The sequence below is a fragment of the Carya illinoinensis genome, chromosome 6, assembly GCF_018687715.1.
Source record: "Carya illinoinensis cultivar Pawnee chromosome 6, C.illinoinensisPawnee_v1, whole genome shotgun sequence".
In the NCBI taxonomy this organism is placed as follows: Eukaryota; Viridiplantae; Streptophyta; class Magnoliopsida; order Fagales; family Juglandaceae; genus Carya; species Carya illinoinensis.
In genome coordinates, this window is record NC_056757.1 from 25429653 (window position 1) to 25447419 (window position 17767).

Genomic DNA, 17767 nt, shown 5'->3' on the forward strand with positions numbered 1-17767 from the left:
ATAATTTTTCAAGTAGAAGTATTCTTCTGACCTAATTGGATTGGAAAAGGAAACGAAAGTTGACTTTGTCATCCCCTAGCCGGAGGGTCATTTTAAGAAAGATAAATAATAGTTTTAGTTGTGATTGTGCAAACGGCGTATAGTCATTTTGAAAAAAAATAAATTAATATAGAACCTATATGAAAAAAAAATAATTTTTTAATTATAAATCTCACTCTTTTTTTAAATTAATTATATAATATTTATAATTTTACGATTATATATAACATTGCTCTTTACAAAAAAGTCAGGAATATAGACTACTGTAAAAATGCGTTACGTGTTAACGTTAACCATCGAGCTAAGTACACTGAGCGTGTATCACGAGAGATGTCATTGATAAAAGTTAAATGGTCTTTTTTTTTTTTTTTTTTAATCAATTTTTTATACTCAAAACATTTAAAAAAAATTTATAACGTTATTAAAAAATACTTTTTTAATTATTAAATAAAAAAAAATCGTAACCATCCTCGGGACATTTTATAGGCGGCAAAAATAATCAGCTTTTATTATTAAAACATATTCCTTTTATTTAAAAGAGAAATGAGAATATCGGTTTAGTGAAAAAAACTGTCACAATTCTATACAGGAAGAGTGGTGGGCCGAAGTTCATTGTGGGTTTTGGTTGGTTCAGTCTTGTGGTTGTGTAGACATTTAGCCATTTATTTTATTTTATTTTTAAGTTAATCCGAGTTGGGCCACGGCCCATTTTCTGTTGTTATGTTTGTTGAATTGTCCTTATTTTACACTTATTAACTCGGCCTCTGGCCCATTAGTTAGTAAGGAGAGTATTTGCAGTGGAAGGACGAGCATGTTAAGGCATGCAGAAACTTAAATCAAAATCCTATTTTCTTTCAATTTCATCATCTTCTTCCTCTCTTCTCTGGAAGCACTCCCCTCAAAGCGAACAATTTTAGTGTATTTTCCTTCAAGTAATCTGAGATGTGTTACAATCACATGAACTGGTTTGATCATTTCATTTTCTAGGGTAATCCGCTAATCTTTATTCCTTTAAAAAATAAAAAGATTAGATCCCATTTGCATGTTGAGATCGTCTCATCTAATTTCTTCTCATTTTATTGAAATATTCAAACACTACTAAAAAACCAAATACTTTTCAAGTTCAAACTAAAAAACCAAACACAAAAATCAATTCAAATGTTATAAATCTAAAAAGAAAAGTAATTTAAAAAAATTATATTCTAAAGTTATTTTAATTGTATAATATTTTTATTCAACAATTTTTTCAAAATCCAATAAAATATCTTAACTCAAACCATTACTATTATTTATACATTATTTTACCACCATTCATAAGTCTTTCATCTCATATGAACATCCAAACGAGATATAAAATTTCTTAGCTCCTCTTTTATTGGAAGAACGCTAGAAGATCACCTTAGAAATTTACGTAATAAGAAAGAAGTAAAGTTATTATTCATTTTAAATTTATTATCTCTAATTATATCGTCTAATTTAACATGATTTTATTAATTTCTTATGTCATTTATTTAAATAAAAAACTATTTAAAAAATATCACATCAATAGGTGTAATTAGAGATAGAAAATCCCCAAAATGACACGTACTGATTTCTCTTGGTCATATTCCTCTTATTTGTTAGGATAACCATTTACTGGGCCATGCCCTTTAGGCCTTAAAAGGCTTTGCACTATCATCGACCCCAAAAATAAAATTCGACTTAAATGAGACAACACTCATCTGTTATCACAAGCTCTAGGCCCATTAAAGCTTGATAGAACTCCACGCAAAGGGAGAAAGCACTTCAAGAAGATGTCATATTGTGATGTCATATTGTATTAGACGAATACTATTAACAAAAACAAATTTACATAATGATGTAGCTTGATTTGATACATCAAATTATAAAATTATCTTTATTATATAATAGATCCAATGGATCACATGAAACTACGTCAATTCGTAAGTTTACTTTTATAAAATCCCTTTACGACTTTAGTTGTTCTCTTTTGAATTTACGTATGGTGCTAACTGCTAGGAGATCTGGAAACCGTGATGAACAGATCACTTTGATGTATCAAATTTTGCTCCATATGTATCCAACAATAACTAACCTTTAATCATTTCCAAGTTCATACAATGATCATAATTGCAAATTTTAGTAGGAAAATGCATGATTAATGCCTCATTTGTAGGCTGTGTTTGTTTCCACTGGATATATTTTCTGGGAAAACATTTTCCTCACCTTTTTGTTTATAAAGGACTCTTTTTCTCCAAAGAGAATGTCATTTTCCAACCTCTGCTTTAAGCGGTTTTCTTTCACACAGGCAATAAATGGACATTGTTTTTTCGCCCAAATAAAAGAATCTTTTGCCGAAAGAGTTTGAAAAATTCTATTATCAAGCCGTGGGTAGAACACACAATCAAGTGTTTACATTGTATAATTTGATTTGAGAGATAATTTTTAAGATTTGAATTTTACAAATCAAATCTTACCAATGAAATAATATAGATGGTGTGCTCTACATACCGACTTGAGAATAGAATAACTTGAAAGAGTTTTTATTATTGCAAAAAAGATACAATGTCGTGGACAAGAACTGTAGTGCGAAAATGACTGAACTGTGTAAGCTCTCTTTTCCACCATCAACAGGAGGGGGTCTTTCACTATTGCATAGGGCTACAGAATGTACATCATAAACTACAAATTTTGAGTGAGTAAAATCAAACCTGGTAGACCATGCCCACCTCCAAAGTACATGCATGTGGTAGACTAAATGCATACGTGCTTGCACGGCTATTCCTCCGCAGGAATTCATAACCATAGTCAATTACAAGCTTCTTCAGAGCGCTAGATCCATGCTTTGCTTTCACGTAAGAGTGCCCCAGTATGTAAGCTATCCCAGCTTCTCTAGCTTCCATCAACTCCTGCAATTCTTCCCTTGCACTGGCATCTATTTTTGGGCTCTCCGGCATGATAAACCTTACCCTTTTTTGTGGTTTTATCACCGGTGATGGATTTATCTCCCTAAGTTCTGATGGCCCAACTGGCTCTACATTGCTCACATCATCCCCACTTATTTGAATCCCATCTGCATGTGTAAAATACGACCCGACCACTGTCATTTTGTCTTCGTCCTTCCTCAACTCTTCAATTGTTTTATTGGATCCAGTTCTCCCAAAGCGTATGAACTGGGCTATACTACATACAAGATCGTTCTCAAAATCAATGTCGTCCTTGTGAATATCACGATATCCGTATCGAACGATGCACCTGTAGAGCCTGCACTCTTTGGGGCCAACACGGCCAACAAGAAACCGCTCCTCAGGCTTAACATGTGGGACCGGGACACATTTGATGCAGAGAAAAATTAGGACCTGGTGGAAGGCAAGAAGGTTGGTGACAAAGTGAGAAAAGATTGCCGGGATTCCAGATACGAGTTCAGTATGTATGACGCCGATGCCACGGACTCGTACAATGCCTAGGCTGGGACCCAGACTGAGTAGCCAGTTGATCGAGACCTTGTTTTGCACATCAAACTCGTACTTCTTTATGGTGCCATAGTGCCAAACGTGCATGGCAATCATGAAGATTGCCGAAAGGGCGATTGGGACCCAGGCTCCTTCACGGAACTTGATAAGAGAAGCTGAGAAGTAGAGAGCTTCAATGGTTCCAAAAAAGAATACAAAGCAAATTGCAAAGAAGACGTTTCGATGCCAACATAGGACGATAACTAGAGACATTAAGCAGCTGGTGACCAACATGACAGTGATGACCGCCAAACCTGTTTCACACAAAGTATCTGGTTAATGGGTTCAGGTGAAAGAGACAGAAAAAGGTGGAATCCCAAACAACATTAAAACTGAAGAGTAATTGCTATTTTTACAAACAGAGCTGCTAAAATTGGTCTGTAATTGCCGAGAAAGTATCAAAGAAAAGTCTCAGAATTCTTGATTCTAAATGCGGGATGGAAAACTTCATTTTGATAAGAAAATCCTTGGGAAAGGATTTACTAGAAAAAGGATCCAGTTGGGTCTAACAAATCATGACTATTGCATATACCTGATGCATTGCCCAAGCCCTTTGTGTCTCTGAAACCAAGAGTAACAGCCAAGCATAACAGCATCAAGATCCAGTTTATCTCAGGGATGTAAATCTGACCATGGATTTTGGATGATGTGTGGACAATTTTCACTTTTGGGAAGCAACCCAGTGCAGAGCATTGTTTAATGATTGAGAAAGTTCCAGTGATGATGGCCTGGCTTCCCACCACCGCAGCAAGTACAGCTATTACAAGGACAGGGCATCGTAACTTCTCTGGAAGAAGAGGCATGGGGTATTTCTGATTAGCTGAGAACCGTGTAATCCAAACTATATTAACTTTATGGAGAACAAGTCAAAAGTACCTACCGGGTACAGACACATAAAACCCAACATGCTCCATATCATGATGTTTAGATAGATAGGCTGCTTGTCCCATATACGCAAGAATCAAAGCTGGATAAACCACAGCCGTGAAAGCAATCTGCAGAAATGTGAATATTAGTTTTTAGCCCAAATACATAAAATGAGACTGTATTTGTGCTCTTTATCTTTTCTCCAAAGCCCAAAATTTTAACATTAATAGCAGACAAGCCACGGGCAATGCTATACAAACATTTTTTTTTTGTCTGGGAAGGTATGAAAGTAATTAAAATATGTCACCTGAGAACCATTAAGTATATACTAAAACAAAGGTTTTTTCTTAGTGTATCATGAGGTATTTGTGGACTAGAAAAGGTAACATGAACTCTTTCTTCGAAGATCTAATTTCCTTTTCCTTTAATGTTGAAATCACCATGAAGCAGACAAAACCGATTTAGGAGGGAAAGGGGTATTCCTTCACTTTTAAGTGAGGATTATTAATAATAGCAGTGAGGTGCTGTCCTCTTTCAAAAAAGAAATTCTCATATTAGTGCCGTTACCACATTGAGCAAATTCTACCAACAGTGAGCTAATGCTTCTTCTGCAAAACGAAACCATGCCTCTGTATATTGTTTCTTTGCAATCCCATCAATGTAGCACCTTCTATCCTCTCTCAAAATTTGCCAACGTGAGCAACTTTTTGTCAGTTAACATGACAAAAGGCCCAACAAATTTATATCAAGCCAATACTCGGTTTAGAAACTATCAAATTGAAAACTAGGACTCTTAATTTCATCAGGGGAAAAGCACCGGGGGAGGGGGGGAGGAGGTTCTACCAGAATTTCTACAAACAGGGTAGGCCAAGGCCACTGTGGTTAAATCAAAACATTTGAGTAACAATTCCTAAACATGCATGGTTATGTGGGGAAAAGAAAGAAGGTTCCTTTTTCGTATTTTGGGAATTATCATGTCAGGAACACTACCATCAATCATTACCCTATCAGACTAGTAGCTCGTGTCTGACAAAAATTAGAACCATTTAACCAAAATTTTGCCACATAGCTTTCATCAAGGAAAATTTACCAAATCTTGGAAATGAAAGGTATACATAAACAGCAACCATATATACAAGGAAATACACAAGAGACACCTATAGCTTTCTTACATATACCTGATCAGATAAATAATTTAGGGTGCTAATGGTAGGTCTGAATTGATGCAAATTCCAATGTAAACACTGAACCAAATGTCCACCAAAATAACAAAATCATATTTTAGGCACTCCAAATAAAGATGGATAACTCTGAATTCTTGATTAGACAGGCTTCACATTGACATCAAAATCCATGAAATATATTCTAGGTGATAACATGGTGCAAGTTACATGACACAATTAGATTTATCATAGGTATTGAATGGTTGACCTGCATCGCATTAGAGGATTTTAGTATCGGAAAATAGTTCCATATGCAAGCATGAAAACCAATATGCCTTGACATTAGAAAGCATCTGCTTTGCAACACAATAACGACTACGACAATGTTTTTGGTTTTTATTTATTTATTTATTTTTTTTGGGGGGGTGGGTTGGGGAGGGCTTGTCACCTACAAAATAGTGAGGAGATGAGGTACACAATTTGAACTCAATCATATACTGCAAATAGGCTTAAAAAAAGGTTGATACGTCGTACAAGGTTCATTCTCAACAGCAAGCACCACAAAGGAGTAATTTATAAATTAAGTAGCTAAATGATTTACCTTGATCGATAACTGTGAAAAGTGCCCAAGATCGGCAAACATCGCTTCCGAACCTGGAAAAATGCAAATAGGTGTTAGGGAAACAAACAAAATACTTTGCTTGTACTGGCACTAGAATCAATCTTAATCATCAGAAGTTCTTACTTACCTGTGATGCACAAAAGAATTCCACCCAGGGACATCCAACCTTCCTTTTCAGTTTTTCTTAAAAAATGGTACATGTAATGTGGAGAAAGTGCTCGATAGACGTGAGGATCCCACCGATATATATTGTATATACCAATGGCACTAATGCAAAAAAGCCATGTTAAGACTATAGGAGCAAACAAGAACCCAACCCTGTGGGTGCCATAATGTTGAAGGGCAAACAAGCCTATCAGTATGATGCATACAACTGGAAGTTCCACATCTGCAAAAAGTATCAAACTTTCAGGAAATAAGATGAAGGCAGTTGAATATATTTTAGAGTAAAAGAGACCAAAAGTTTCAATGTTCAAAACTTCAATTGCTAATGCAAGAAGTTAAATAAAAGATGTAAGCTAGAAACCAACAATGAAGTAAAACCTCTAAATCCTATTACAAGACAAAGCGTCTGAGTTTTCCAATCCAGAAATTTTTAATTGACATTATCAAAAACAAATTATGAAATGAAAACTAAACAATGGAGGTCCATTCACCAATAAAGGAGTACCATCTTCGATAATAAGAGAACATTTGAAGAACTATTACATTTCCCATAAAATCATTGAAGGTATGTGCATCATCAATATCTTGATATTTCAATGATGATTTCTGCTGATAAGTTAAAAGAGACAAGACAAGATTATTTCCTTTGATTGTTTTGCTCTGTTAAGTATATACACAATATTGTTTCACCTTAACAAGGTCGTAATACAATTATAGTTACCTCAATATTAGGAACTAAATTCAGGATCTCTTGAGAAGGCCTGTGTTCTACCTCAAATCGTAAACAAGTCAAGATATTACCAAATTTCCAGTAAGTTGGCATATTAGCAATCAGTAGGGTACTGACAAGAAATTCAAACATAGGTTAGCTTCTTATCTACCCTGTTTTATGTGTTGGGATGTTACTGGCACTACTCCTAGAAATGCAGCCACTAAACTCCACCTAATGCCATACTGAGCCCATGGCAAAGATGATCTACCAGCCATAAGTGCAAATCCAATCAGACAATATATGAAAGGTAAAGAGGCTGTCAACAAGACTACACCGAAACCTTCTTTTTCTGGTAGGTAAAAGGTTGCTAAAATTATAAGTAGATGTCGTAGCCGGGGATAGAACCCAACTAGATTATTGCACATAGAAGAAAATAGTAGAAAGCCAAAAAGTGAAAACAGATCCTTGGGTCACTGCTTGATGGCCACCAACACACTTAAACCATCTTTTAACAAGTTCTGGTTTGCAGGGGACTAAGTTCTGAAGCATGAAAGTCTATTGGGCACTTGCTCTTCCCAACCTTCAACAGTGATTTTTTGTGGTAATTTGTATGCAACTAGAGATTTTTGGATTTCCATCATAGCTCCTCTTGGCCCTTATTTTATATGTTCCAGTGACATAAATAAGATAAACACAGGAATGAGCCGGAACATGGACAATGCAGCGTTTCTTTCTTCTCCTTAAACATCTTGTAATCACCCTTAAACTACCTCAGGGGTAGCTATGAATCCAACTTCCTTTGTTTGAAATTAACTTCTCACTTTCCACTCACATAGGGTACTTTTGAAAGAGGGACATACTCCAAATAGTGAACTTGGAATTTAAATTTTCCATTAATACCGCCTGTCCAGGTTGATTTTAGACAAGACAAACCTCTTGGGATCACAGCCATGACTCACTGCTTGAGATATTAGAGGTTTAAAAATTGTTCTAAACAACCCCACCTCCAAAAAAGAATAAAGAAAAGAAAAGAAAACTTGGCTGCTATATCCATTCCGATCAATTTACAATGTGTTTGTTGTGCATGGTTACGTATCCAAATGCAAAATTTGGTGGCAGGGTCCACAATACAGGACCTAGCCTTGGGAGCAGAGGTGGTTTGGAAATTATGACGAGATCTAACCAAACTCAAACTTATCACTAAGTTGCATTTTAAGTTCACAAACAGCTTAAAATAAGCTTACCTACAAATTTTGACAAACAGACTTTGTTTTGTTTTGTTTTGTTTTTTATTTTTTATTTTATTTATTTATTTTATTTATTTTTATTTTTTATTTTTTAACTCTTAATATCCTTATACAGTTTAAACTGAACTACTCAACTTCGACTGAGTTTATCTCGTCTGGTAGTCTTTTTTATTCAAGGTTTTAATTAGGAATATAAATTAAAGCAACTCCCAGGAGAACGATAACATGTCTACATAATGGAAACTCGATAAAATACATGCGACAGTTCAAAATCCAAATCTGAAATCGGATACAGTTGAACAAGAGAACAGGAACTCGAAATAAACCTGCCCAACTTCACTGATTCGTATGAAAACAGATTTAAGTAAGATATTATCATTTGCCCTTCAAAACATCAAAGGAGAATGACCCAAAAGCTACTCAACCATCATATGTAAACTGAACAGAAGGACATAACAAATAACTCCTAACGAAATAAACACTGAAATAAAAGCTCTGAGTCTTACATTTGTGATGCTTTTCTGACATCGAAAGCTCAAGGCCAGAAACCGCGGAGAAAACTGCACGAATAAAATGAAATTCAGTCAACTTAGTAACAAAGACCCAAAATTTCAAACTTTGAATCAGAACAAGACCTCGAATAAATTACCAGAAATAGCCGGTGTGAGCACACCATCTCCAATCACCATGCAAGCACCAACCAAAGCCAGTACAAGCAGAAATCTCTGCAAAACCCTGTGCTTCTCTAACGTATACTTCAAACACGACCCAAAACCGGTTTTTGGGGTCAAAACAACGCTGTCCTTTTTGTATTCCGATAGCTCCTCGTCTGCCAACTGGCAATTGGGCAGTGAGCTGACTCGGGCGTGTCGACACAGCAACGAGTACAGCGCAAACGTGCCTCCCTCGCCATTATCGTCAGCTCTAAGCACAATAAACACGTATTTCAGCAAGGGAACCAAAGTGAGGGTCCAGAACACAAAGGACAACACGCCATAAATTTCTTTATTGCCATCTGAGTGTTCGATATCTTCAGCAAATGTGTTTCTATATACGTATAGAGGTGAAGTACTCAAATCTCCATAGACAACACCAAGACTCTGATAAGCAAGAGTCAGCACTGTCCTCCATGACTCTTTCTGCAACAAAAACAACAACTCGTTCACAAAACTGAACTGGGTTTCCCTCGAAAAATCACAGTAAAAAAATTAATGCATGTTTGTGAATATTCCCAGCTCACCTTAACATGGTTTTGATAAACTCCAGGTTCCAGATCCATGGTTGATGAACTTAGAAATTGAGGAAAGTCATTGTTTTCTGAGAAGTTAAAAGATTCAAGGAAGACCCACTTGCCAAAAATGCAATTATCAATTATATTTGACGGAAAAATATGATTCTTCAACGAAGGAGGCGACTTTCCAGATCAAAGATGAGTTTTAGAGATTGAAAGCAATATTTCAACTGAGAAGTAGAAGGAATTCAAGGACAACCCAGTTACGAAACCTCCCTCCCCCAGTTTCGTGCTCTTCGAATTAAGTACTGATATACAAAGTAATCTTCAGTTACAAAAGATACAATTATGCTCGGTTTAATTTAGGATAAAACGTGGATATCAGTTGGACAACAACGAATACGGCGACATAAAAAAGAAGACGCAGAAAGCCGCACGGCCGAGACGAGTTTTGAAATATTTTGCGTGACAGCTTTACAGGAAAAGAGATAGAGAGAGAGAGATGCAGCTGTTTGAGGTCGTTTTTGTGTTTGGGTACTGGGGTACACCGTACACACCCCTTGGGGGTTAGAGAGAGAGAGAGAGGTGAAATGGCAAAGTGGTCTCTGAGATTTAGCAGGAATAATCGGAACACGGATAAATGGCCATGTGGTGGCACTTCAATAGATTTTTCTTCTGCTTTAAAAAAAAACGGTGCTTATAAATGGAAGATTTTACTTGGATTTTTATACATTCTTGTTTTGTTATGGTTTTGGTTTAACTTGGTTTCGTATAGTCGATCATTTCCAAGATCCAATTCTAAGTTTTTTCCTTGTGTTGCTAGTGATTGAAAAGATTTCCAGTCTGCCATTTCCAAACGTATCCGCCTCAGCATCATCAACCTGAATCGATCATTTCTAAGATCCAATTCAATTTTCCTTCTTCTTATGTCCCAAGTAATTGAAGACAGTTCCCGTCTGTCTCTTCCTTGCTTCCTTTGTCTGCTTCAGAATATTCAATATTCCTCTCTTTTTTATACCACTGTAGAGTTGGTTGCAGATTATGAACGGAAGCCGACAATTTGTACTAGTTTTGGGTTGAACGCACATTCTATTTCCTAATGAATGGATATCATCCAAAGATTAGCTTGGACTTTTCCTTTACAAACACTTGTAAAAGAAAAATGCTGCTCCTACTAGTTAGGGTGTCTATACTTTTTGTTGTATTATGCGGCTCTTTTCGAGTGGAACATGTATCTATAGAAAGTAGATTGATGCCGGAGTGGAGTGGAGCGAGAGTATTTTAGAAATTTTTTAAAACCCCTGTACGACTAGAGTTAGTAAAACGAATATGATGTAGCCCTAATTTCATATAGTAAAATTTTTGACGCAGCTCGTTACTGTGAATGTAAGCACATTGTCAAACTATATTAAATTTTGTATTATTTTATTTTCTCTTTTATGAACAATTCATCATAATTACGAACGTTTTCACAATATTTTTTTATTTTACTTTTTATAGTGATTAAGAAAGTACTTTTAAATGATATTATGAATTTAATTTTAAAATATTTAAGGATAAAAAAATGAATAAAAAAATATAAAAACTTATTACACTTATTGGTACCCATCTCGCGGTGGGTGTAGCATTGCTATGAGTAAAACTATTATCAACCCAACTATTTTTTAGGCATCGTTTGGATAGTGAGTTGAGATAAGAACAAATGATATGAATTGAAATAAAAGTTAAAATTTAAATAAAATATTAACTTTTAATATTATTATTTTAAAATTTTAAAAAGTTAAATTATTTATTATATTCTGTATAGAAATTTAAAAAATTTATGATAATGAGATAAAATGAAATAAAACACTTTTATTCTCGACTTGGACCTATTATATTGCAAAAAAGAAAAATCAAATCAACATACCCTTCTCCAAAGTGGTGCACACGGCACCTCGTAGTTGATCTGATTTTTTAAAGAAATATATTTTTTCAATGAATATTTTATATTCTTAGTTATATGATTTTATTTGCAACATAAAATTAAATGATTATTTTTAACATATAAAATCTTATTATGTTATGCCTTTATATCGGCTTGCAAATACAATTTTTATTTTAAGTAATTTTCTTGTAACTGGTTAAGATGTGAAGCCACTTAAACTGTCTTACGAAAAAAACATATAATGGTGTCCTGTTAGCTTAGAGAAATGATATTTACTGTTATGGAATGTATAAATGCTGTGTAATTTATTTAAAAAAAATGAGTAAATATAAAATTTATATAAAAAATTTATTTTTTAATAGTAGAATTTATTATTTTTAAAAAATTTATGCAGTATTTACGCAATTTACGATTGTATCTAACATTACTCGTCTCTTAAAAATTGCTCTTTCTTCAATTATACATCAATTAAAAACAGTGCAATATAACAATCTACCAATCATTTTTCTCAAAGAAATTTCTAGCACCATGACGAACTAAATGCCTCAAAAAGACTTGAGTTGTATTACTGCCAATATCAAAATAAAGACTACCTACAACAAAGAAAAGTCATCCATTTTATCCCAATAAGTTAAAAGGAAAAAAAAGAAAAAAAGAAAAAAAGAGAAGAAGATAGCAAGCCCTTGATACGAAGATTGTCGATTCATAAAGTTGGAAACTTTATAATTATTCTAAAGCAAAAGCAATACAAAGATTAAGAAAATATATATATGAGGATTCATGATCAAACTATGGCTTTTTTTTTTTTTTTTTTTGAAATGACATATCAAATATCATTGATAATTGATCAATTACAGAGTTTGTCTATCAAGACATTACCTGAGATAATCTCAGGACCCTCCTCGATCATTACAATCTCACTCTCATAATGAAGACTTAACTTAGCTAACTGATGTGCTACAGTATTTGTTGATCTTGGTGCCCACGAGACTGTCCAATCATGCCTTCGGTTCAGCAAACCTTGTATGTCTTCCACCACTTGCCCAAACCACATCCAGTTGTCACCCTTTGTGTTCACTGCTTTTACCACCACCTGTGCATCACCTTCAAGAGTAACATTTCTAAAATTAAGTTCCTCACACAGTTCTACAGCTCTACACAAAGCTAAACATTCAGCTAAGACAGGTTTAGAAGAAAATGGTTTGTTCACAAATAGAGTTGCCAATATATCTCCATTATGATCTCGCACAATCACCCCTATACCCATCTTCTTTGCAACTGTATCCACTGCTGCATCCCAATTCACTTTTATACAGCCCTCATTCGGTTTACTCCATCGCTGCACTCTAGCCAGTGCTCTTCCTCCTTGAGTAGCCCCTTGCATCCTATCCTGAGCTTCTTTGAATTGGGCCAATAACTCTGCCACCTCTTGGCCTATATGTCTTGGATCATCCAGCTTACCTTGATGCAAGTATTTATTTCTTCTCAACCAAATCCTCCACATGGCCACTGCTACCCATTGTAACTCATTTTCTGTCAACTTGTCTGAAAAGCTCTTCCATAAAGCCATAAATTCACTTTCATGCATACAGCACTTCTGAACTGGGCTTAGTTTGTCCATCCAGACATCATTGGCAGCAGGACACCTCCATAGCAAATGAATAACCGTTTCTTCCTCATCCTTACATATCATGCACATAGGATCTTTAAGAACCTGCTTCAAGTATAGATTCTTCTGAACAGATAAAGCATTTTGGCATGCTTTCCATATAAAAAGTTTCACTGCCTTAGGTATCTCTAATCTCCATAATCTTTTCCAACTATTCTCCAGACCAGTCTTCATAGAAGATTCACCCTCCTGCAGCCTTTGTTGTTGCAGAGCCAAATAATAGCCACTCTTCACAGTATAAGTTCCATCTGTTGTGTAGCCCCAGTAGCATTTATCAGGATGTCCATACTTACTGATAGGTAATTGGCAAATCTGTTCAGCTTCCTCATTCTCAAAAATTTCTGTGACAAGTTCTTTATTCCATCCCTGACCATCATTGTTGAAGAGTAAATTAACTGCAGCATCTTGATCTAACACCCGTACTTGAGATTGAACATTGAAAGATGTTGGGGATGAAAGCCATTTATGTCCCCAAATCTTTATCATCTGACCATTACCTATCCTCCATCTCAATCCTTCTTTCAATAGACCCATTGCCGAGCATAAACTCCTCCAAATCAAAGATGGACCTTTGCCTAGTTTGGACTCCAAGATATGTTTCTTTTTATAATACTTATCTTGCATCACCTGAGCATGCCCATAAGAAGGAGAAGTGGACTTTAAGATCAACTTATATAACTACACATCTGATATGCTATCAATGCATGCCCATAAGAATATAGTATAAAAAAGACGAGTAATGTTAGATGCAATTTTAAGTTGTGTAAATTTCGTGCATTATTTAAAAAATAAATAGAGTTTACTATTAAAAAAAATAATTTTTTCATATAAATTTCTTATTTATCTTTTTTTTTTATAACAAAAAATGCTTTTAAAAAAAAAAAAAAAAAAAAAAATAAAGACACCCTGCATATTATATTCTTGTTTCCTCATCTCCTCATATCATGGAATCTCACGAAGTGGTCGGCGCCTGATTAATTTCTTTAATTTTTAAACTGAGAATCGTGTGATCGATATATGTAAACTCAAGATACAGAAGGCCGGTGGGTGGGTCTTGTCTTTAATCGCAACAACTATTTTCAAATTTATTTATGAATCACACGAGGGAAAGAAATATATATAAATATTATATATATTGGAATTAGCTATAAAGTCATGCATGCACGTATATCACACCAATGCTACATGATATATAATAATGTTGTAAAAGTCCCACATTATTTTTTAGTTGGAAGCAAAAGATAATGAATTAATTCAAGCCTTTCTATAATAATTTACATGGTTGGAGTAAAACATACTGACAATATAGCAAGTCAATGTTTTTTTATTTTTTTATTTTATAAGTTGGAAGCAAAGATAAAAAGAAAAGGTAATGATAGAGCTACCCAGAGTTGAGTCCTGCTTGACATGGGTTTCGACATTTTTTTTTTAAAATTTAGTGATTAAAGAAGTATTTTTTTAATATTATTATTATTATTTTTTAAAATGTTTAAGAATATTAAAAAAATTATATGAAAAGAAGGGTCATTTGGCCTTCTCAGGACCATCTTGGGGGTCCCTCCATGGTGTAGCACTACTCAAAAAGAAAAACATTAAAATTGCCTATACCTTTATTTTACTGTTGTCAATTAAAAGTAATATTACATACTATTTTAGAATATACAAGTTTCACAAATTTTATTTAAAAAAGTGAAATCCATCATAAAAAATTTAGTTTTTTAAAAAGAGTATATTGAGCTTACACACTTTATGAATATATAAATGTATAAATCATTTTCCCAATACGAGAGTGATATTTTGGCATTAAGATTTTAACCATGTACATATATAACTATTTCGTTTATTTTAACTTTACACACACACACACATATATATATATATATATATATTTAAGGACGGTGCTACATGCATCGAGGAAAGGGTACGACGGTGCTACATGCATCGAGGAAAGGGTACCAATTAGTATCATTTGTTTTTCAAATCATTTGTGTTAGTATTTAAAAAAAATATTAAAATATAAACACAAACAAGTATTTAAAAAAAAAAAAAAATACTGGTCAATACATTTTATCGGTAGAGTTTGATTTTCCTATATGTAATATCTATTTATAATGGAATCTAGCAAACTCGGCAGGCTAAAATATTTTAGATCCAAGAGAATAATTCCAATCCATGTTCGTTGGTAAGTACTTTTGACAAAACAATAGTCTTTGTCCTTTGTATGCGAAGCTACACATGAAGCTGGGAAGTGTACCCGTAGAAGAAGCAAAATCATGTGAGAAGTAGAGAAAGAAACAAAAGAGTAGACTTCTCAAGTCTAGGAACTTACATTGCTTGAAATATTCGGCATAACAAGCTCCGTACATGTAAATCCCCGAAAAAATATACTTACCTAAACAAGAAAAAATTATTCTTCAATTAAAATATTGTAAATTAATCTTTGATTTGATTTGTGAATTTGATAGGAATCTAACGCAAGATTAATTATAATATAATTCAAGTCAAGACAAGATACGATTAATAAGCAAGTCAGTTTTATTAGAACCTATATATTTAACCAACAATCGATTTGGATATGAATTGAGTCAATCGACCCAAAAATAAAGCAAAAGTCCTCCCCATGGTGTGGAGAAATGTAGAACATGCATAGGAGATCTAAACCCTTGAAATCATAAGCTCAAAGCTTTCTAGTTTATGAAATCATAATTTGTTCTAAAAGTTTAAACTAATAAAAAGATGTGAATTTAATAATTTATATTGTCTTAACACTCCTCCTCCACATGTGGACTATAATTCATCTCAATAAGTGGGTACACCATTTGGAATATTTAGTTATATAGGGTAGAATGTAGACTCATGATTTGAACTCATGACTTGAATTCTATTTTGATATTATGTGAAATCACTACTTGTTTAAAACACTTAAGCTAATGAGAGGACGTAGATTTAATCATTTATATCTTATCTTAAGACTCCTCCTCATGTTTGGATTAGACTTTTGCTCAATAAGTTGGCATAACATGTACTGAAATATTTAGTTAAATATGGTAGAGTGTAAAGTTAAGATTCGAACTCAGAACCTAAATTATACTCTAATATCATGTGAAATCACCACTTATTCTAAAAATTTAATTAAGAAAAAGATGTAAATTTAATAATTTATATTTTGTCTTAACAGTTGATCTACACTTTTGATTATTAATTTCCACTCTTAAAACTCCTAGGTCACATAAACTTAATTTTGCTATTCTGCTAACTTTTAATCGGGGTTAATTATGCATGTTAGTCACATTGACATTGAAATTCAAGTCTATCTTTCACTTAATTTCTGATCATGAATGATCCCTTACCTGTCGCGTATCTTAATGAAGCTTACAATTACAGTTATGATCTATCAAACCGAACCAAACTATGGTATTTTGATACGTAATAATCTCTTTTTCTCACCTTATATATATAATGTATATGCAAGTGTCAATTCTCAAGAGACTTCTCACTCATCAATTGCTAAATTTTGATACATAATTGATAATAATATTGTTTTATTGCTTAATTAATTTGGAGTTGCATTTTAACAAGTGCGCGCCCTCCTTAATTGGCGATAACTCAGCTTCTGCAAATGGGATAAATGGCAACATTCCGTGATGATAACTTACAAGTACTATAAATATATATAAAGACAACTACAAAAACTTCATATTACAGTCGATATAATACGTTAAATTTGTCTTATAATAAAAAGAGTTTTACAATTTGACATATATATTACATTAAATAATATCAATTTATAAAATAGTTTTTTGCATTTCTTTTTGTGGACTAAATAGTTTTTGGCTTACATGAATGTCACAAGACTTTTCTATTAAATCTTCCGAGTCATCATATTTGAAGTAACGATAGGTATGTCCCATTATTAAAATTAGAGAAATGCTACAATCATAAAGAGATATTACAAAATAAATTTACAAATTGACATATATGGCTCAATATAATACAATAAGTCTACTTTACAATAAAAATATTTTACAATCACGTTAACGTATCATATGAAGCTATATTTCAGTTTTAAGGTTATTTTTATGGCTAAAACATTTCTCTTAAAATTATATTAACCTAATATATATATATATATATATATAATATGTTCCACGGGTAATAATACACTTACAACTATTTTATAACTAATTTACAAATCATTTTAAATCAACCGATATAACTGTCAGACTTCATTAAAAAATAATTTCAATTTTACTTAACTGCGGACCGTTCATTTTAAGTAGAGTGGTAAGCTAGTTATAATAAACTAATTGTAAATTTATCATTTTCCATGTTTCGCAGCTTTAGATCGATGTACGTGTGTCTTGATCGACCATGCAAAAACGTGGGGTTATGCATGTATGTTTCTGAAGACTTTTATTAGAATTATACGAGAAAAAACAAAACCTAATAGTATGATACTGCTGAAATCCCGGAAGCTGGCTTTCCAATATTTGTGAGGCCCCGAAGTGCAAATAATGGCACATAATTCGGACGCTGCCGATGCGATAGGGACAAGACAATTTGCGGTATGTGCATGACATGTGCACTGTGGAGATTTCTTCTGTAGATCATTA

At 33.7% G+C, this 17767-nt stretch overlaps 1 protein-coding gene across 1 annotated transcript; it reads right to left on the reverse strand.

Moving 5' to 3' along the window:
• Window positions 1-2554: 2554 nt before the first annotated feature.
• Window positions 2555-10200, reverse strand: LOC122314492 (potassium transporter 6-like). Its single transcript, XM_043130116.1, has 8 exons — window positions 9568-10200; window positions 8977-9466; window positions 8834-8887; window positions 6331-6591; window positions 6183-6235; window positions 4432-4546; window positions 4084-4338; window positions 2555-3805 (listed from the first exon to the last, which is right to left on the reverse strand). The coding sequence occupies exons 1-8, from the start codon at window positions 9604-9606 to the stop codon at window positions 2745-2747; spliced, it is 2328 nt and encodes a 775-aa protein (XP_042986050.1). The 5' UTR covers window positions 9607-10200; the 3' UTR covers window positions 2555-2744.
• Window positions 10201-17767: the final 7567 nt, after the last annotated feature.

Coding starts and splice junctions, on each gene's coding strand:
- LOC122314492 (XM_043130116.1), bottom strand. CDS start 9,606: ATGGATCTGGAACCTGGAGTTTATCAAAACCATGTTAAG. Junction 6,236..6,330: donor AATTCTTTTGTGCATCACAG/GTAAGTAAGAAC, acceptor GCATTTTTCCAG/GTTCGGAAGCGATGTTTGCC. Junction 4,547..6,182: donor TTTCACAGTTATCGATCAAG/GTAAATCATTTA, acceptor ACATTTCTGCAG/ATTGCTTTCACGGCTGTGGT.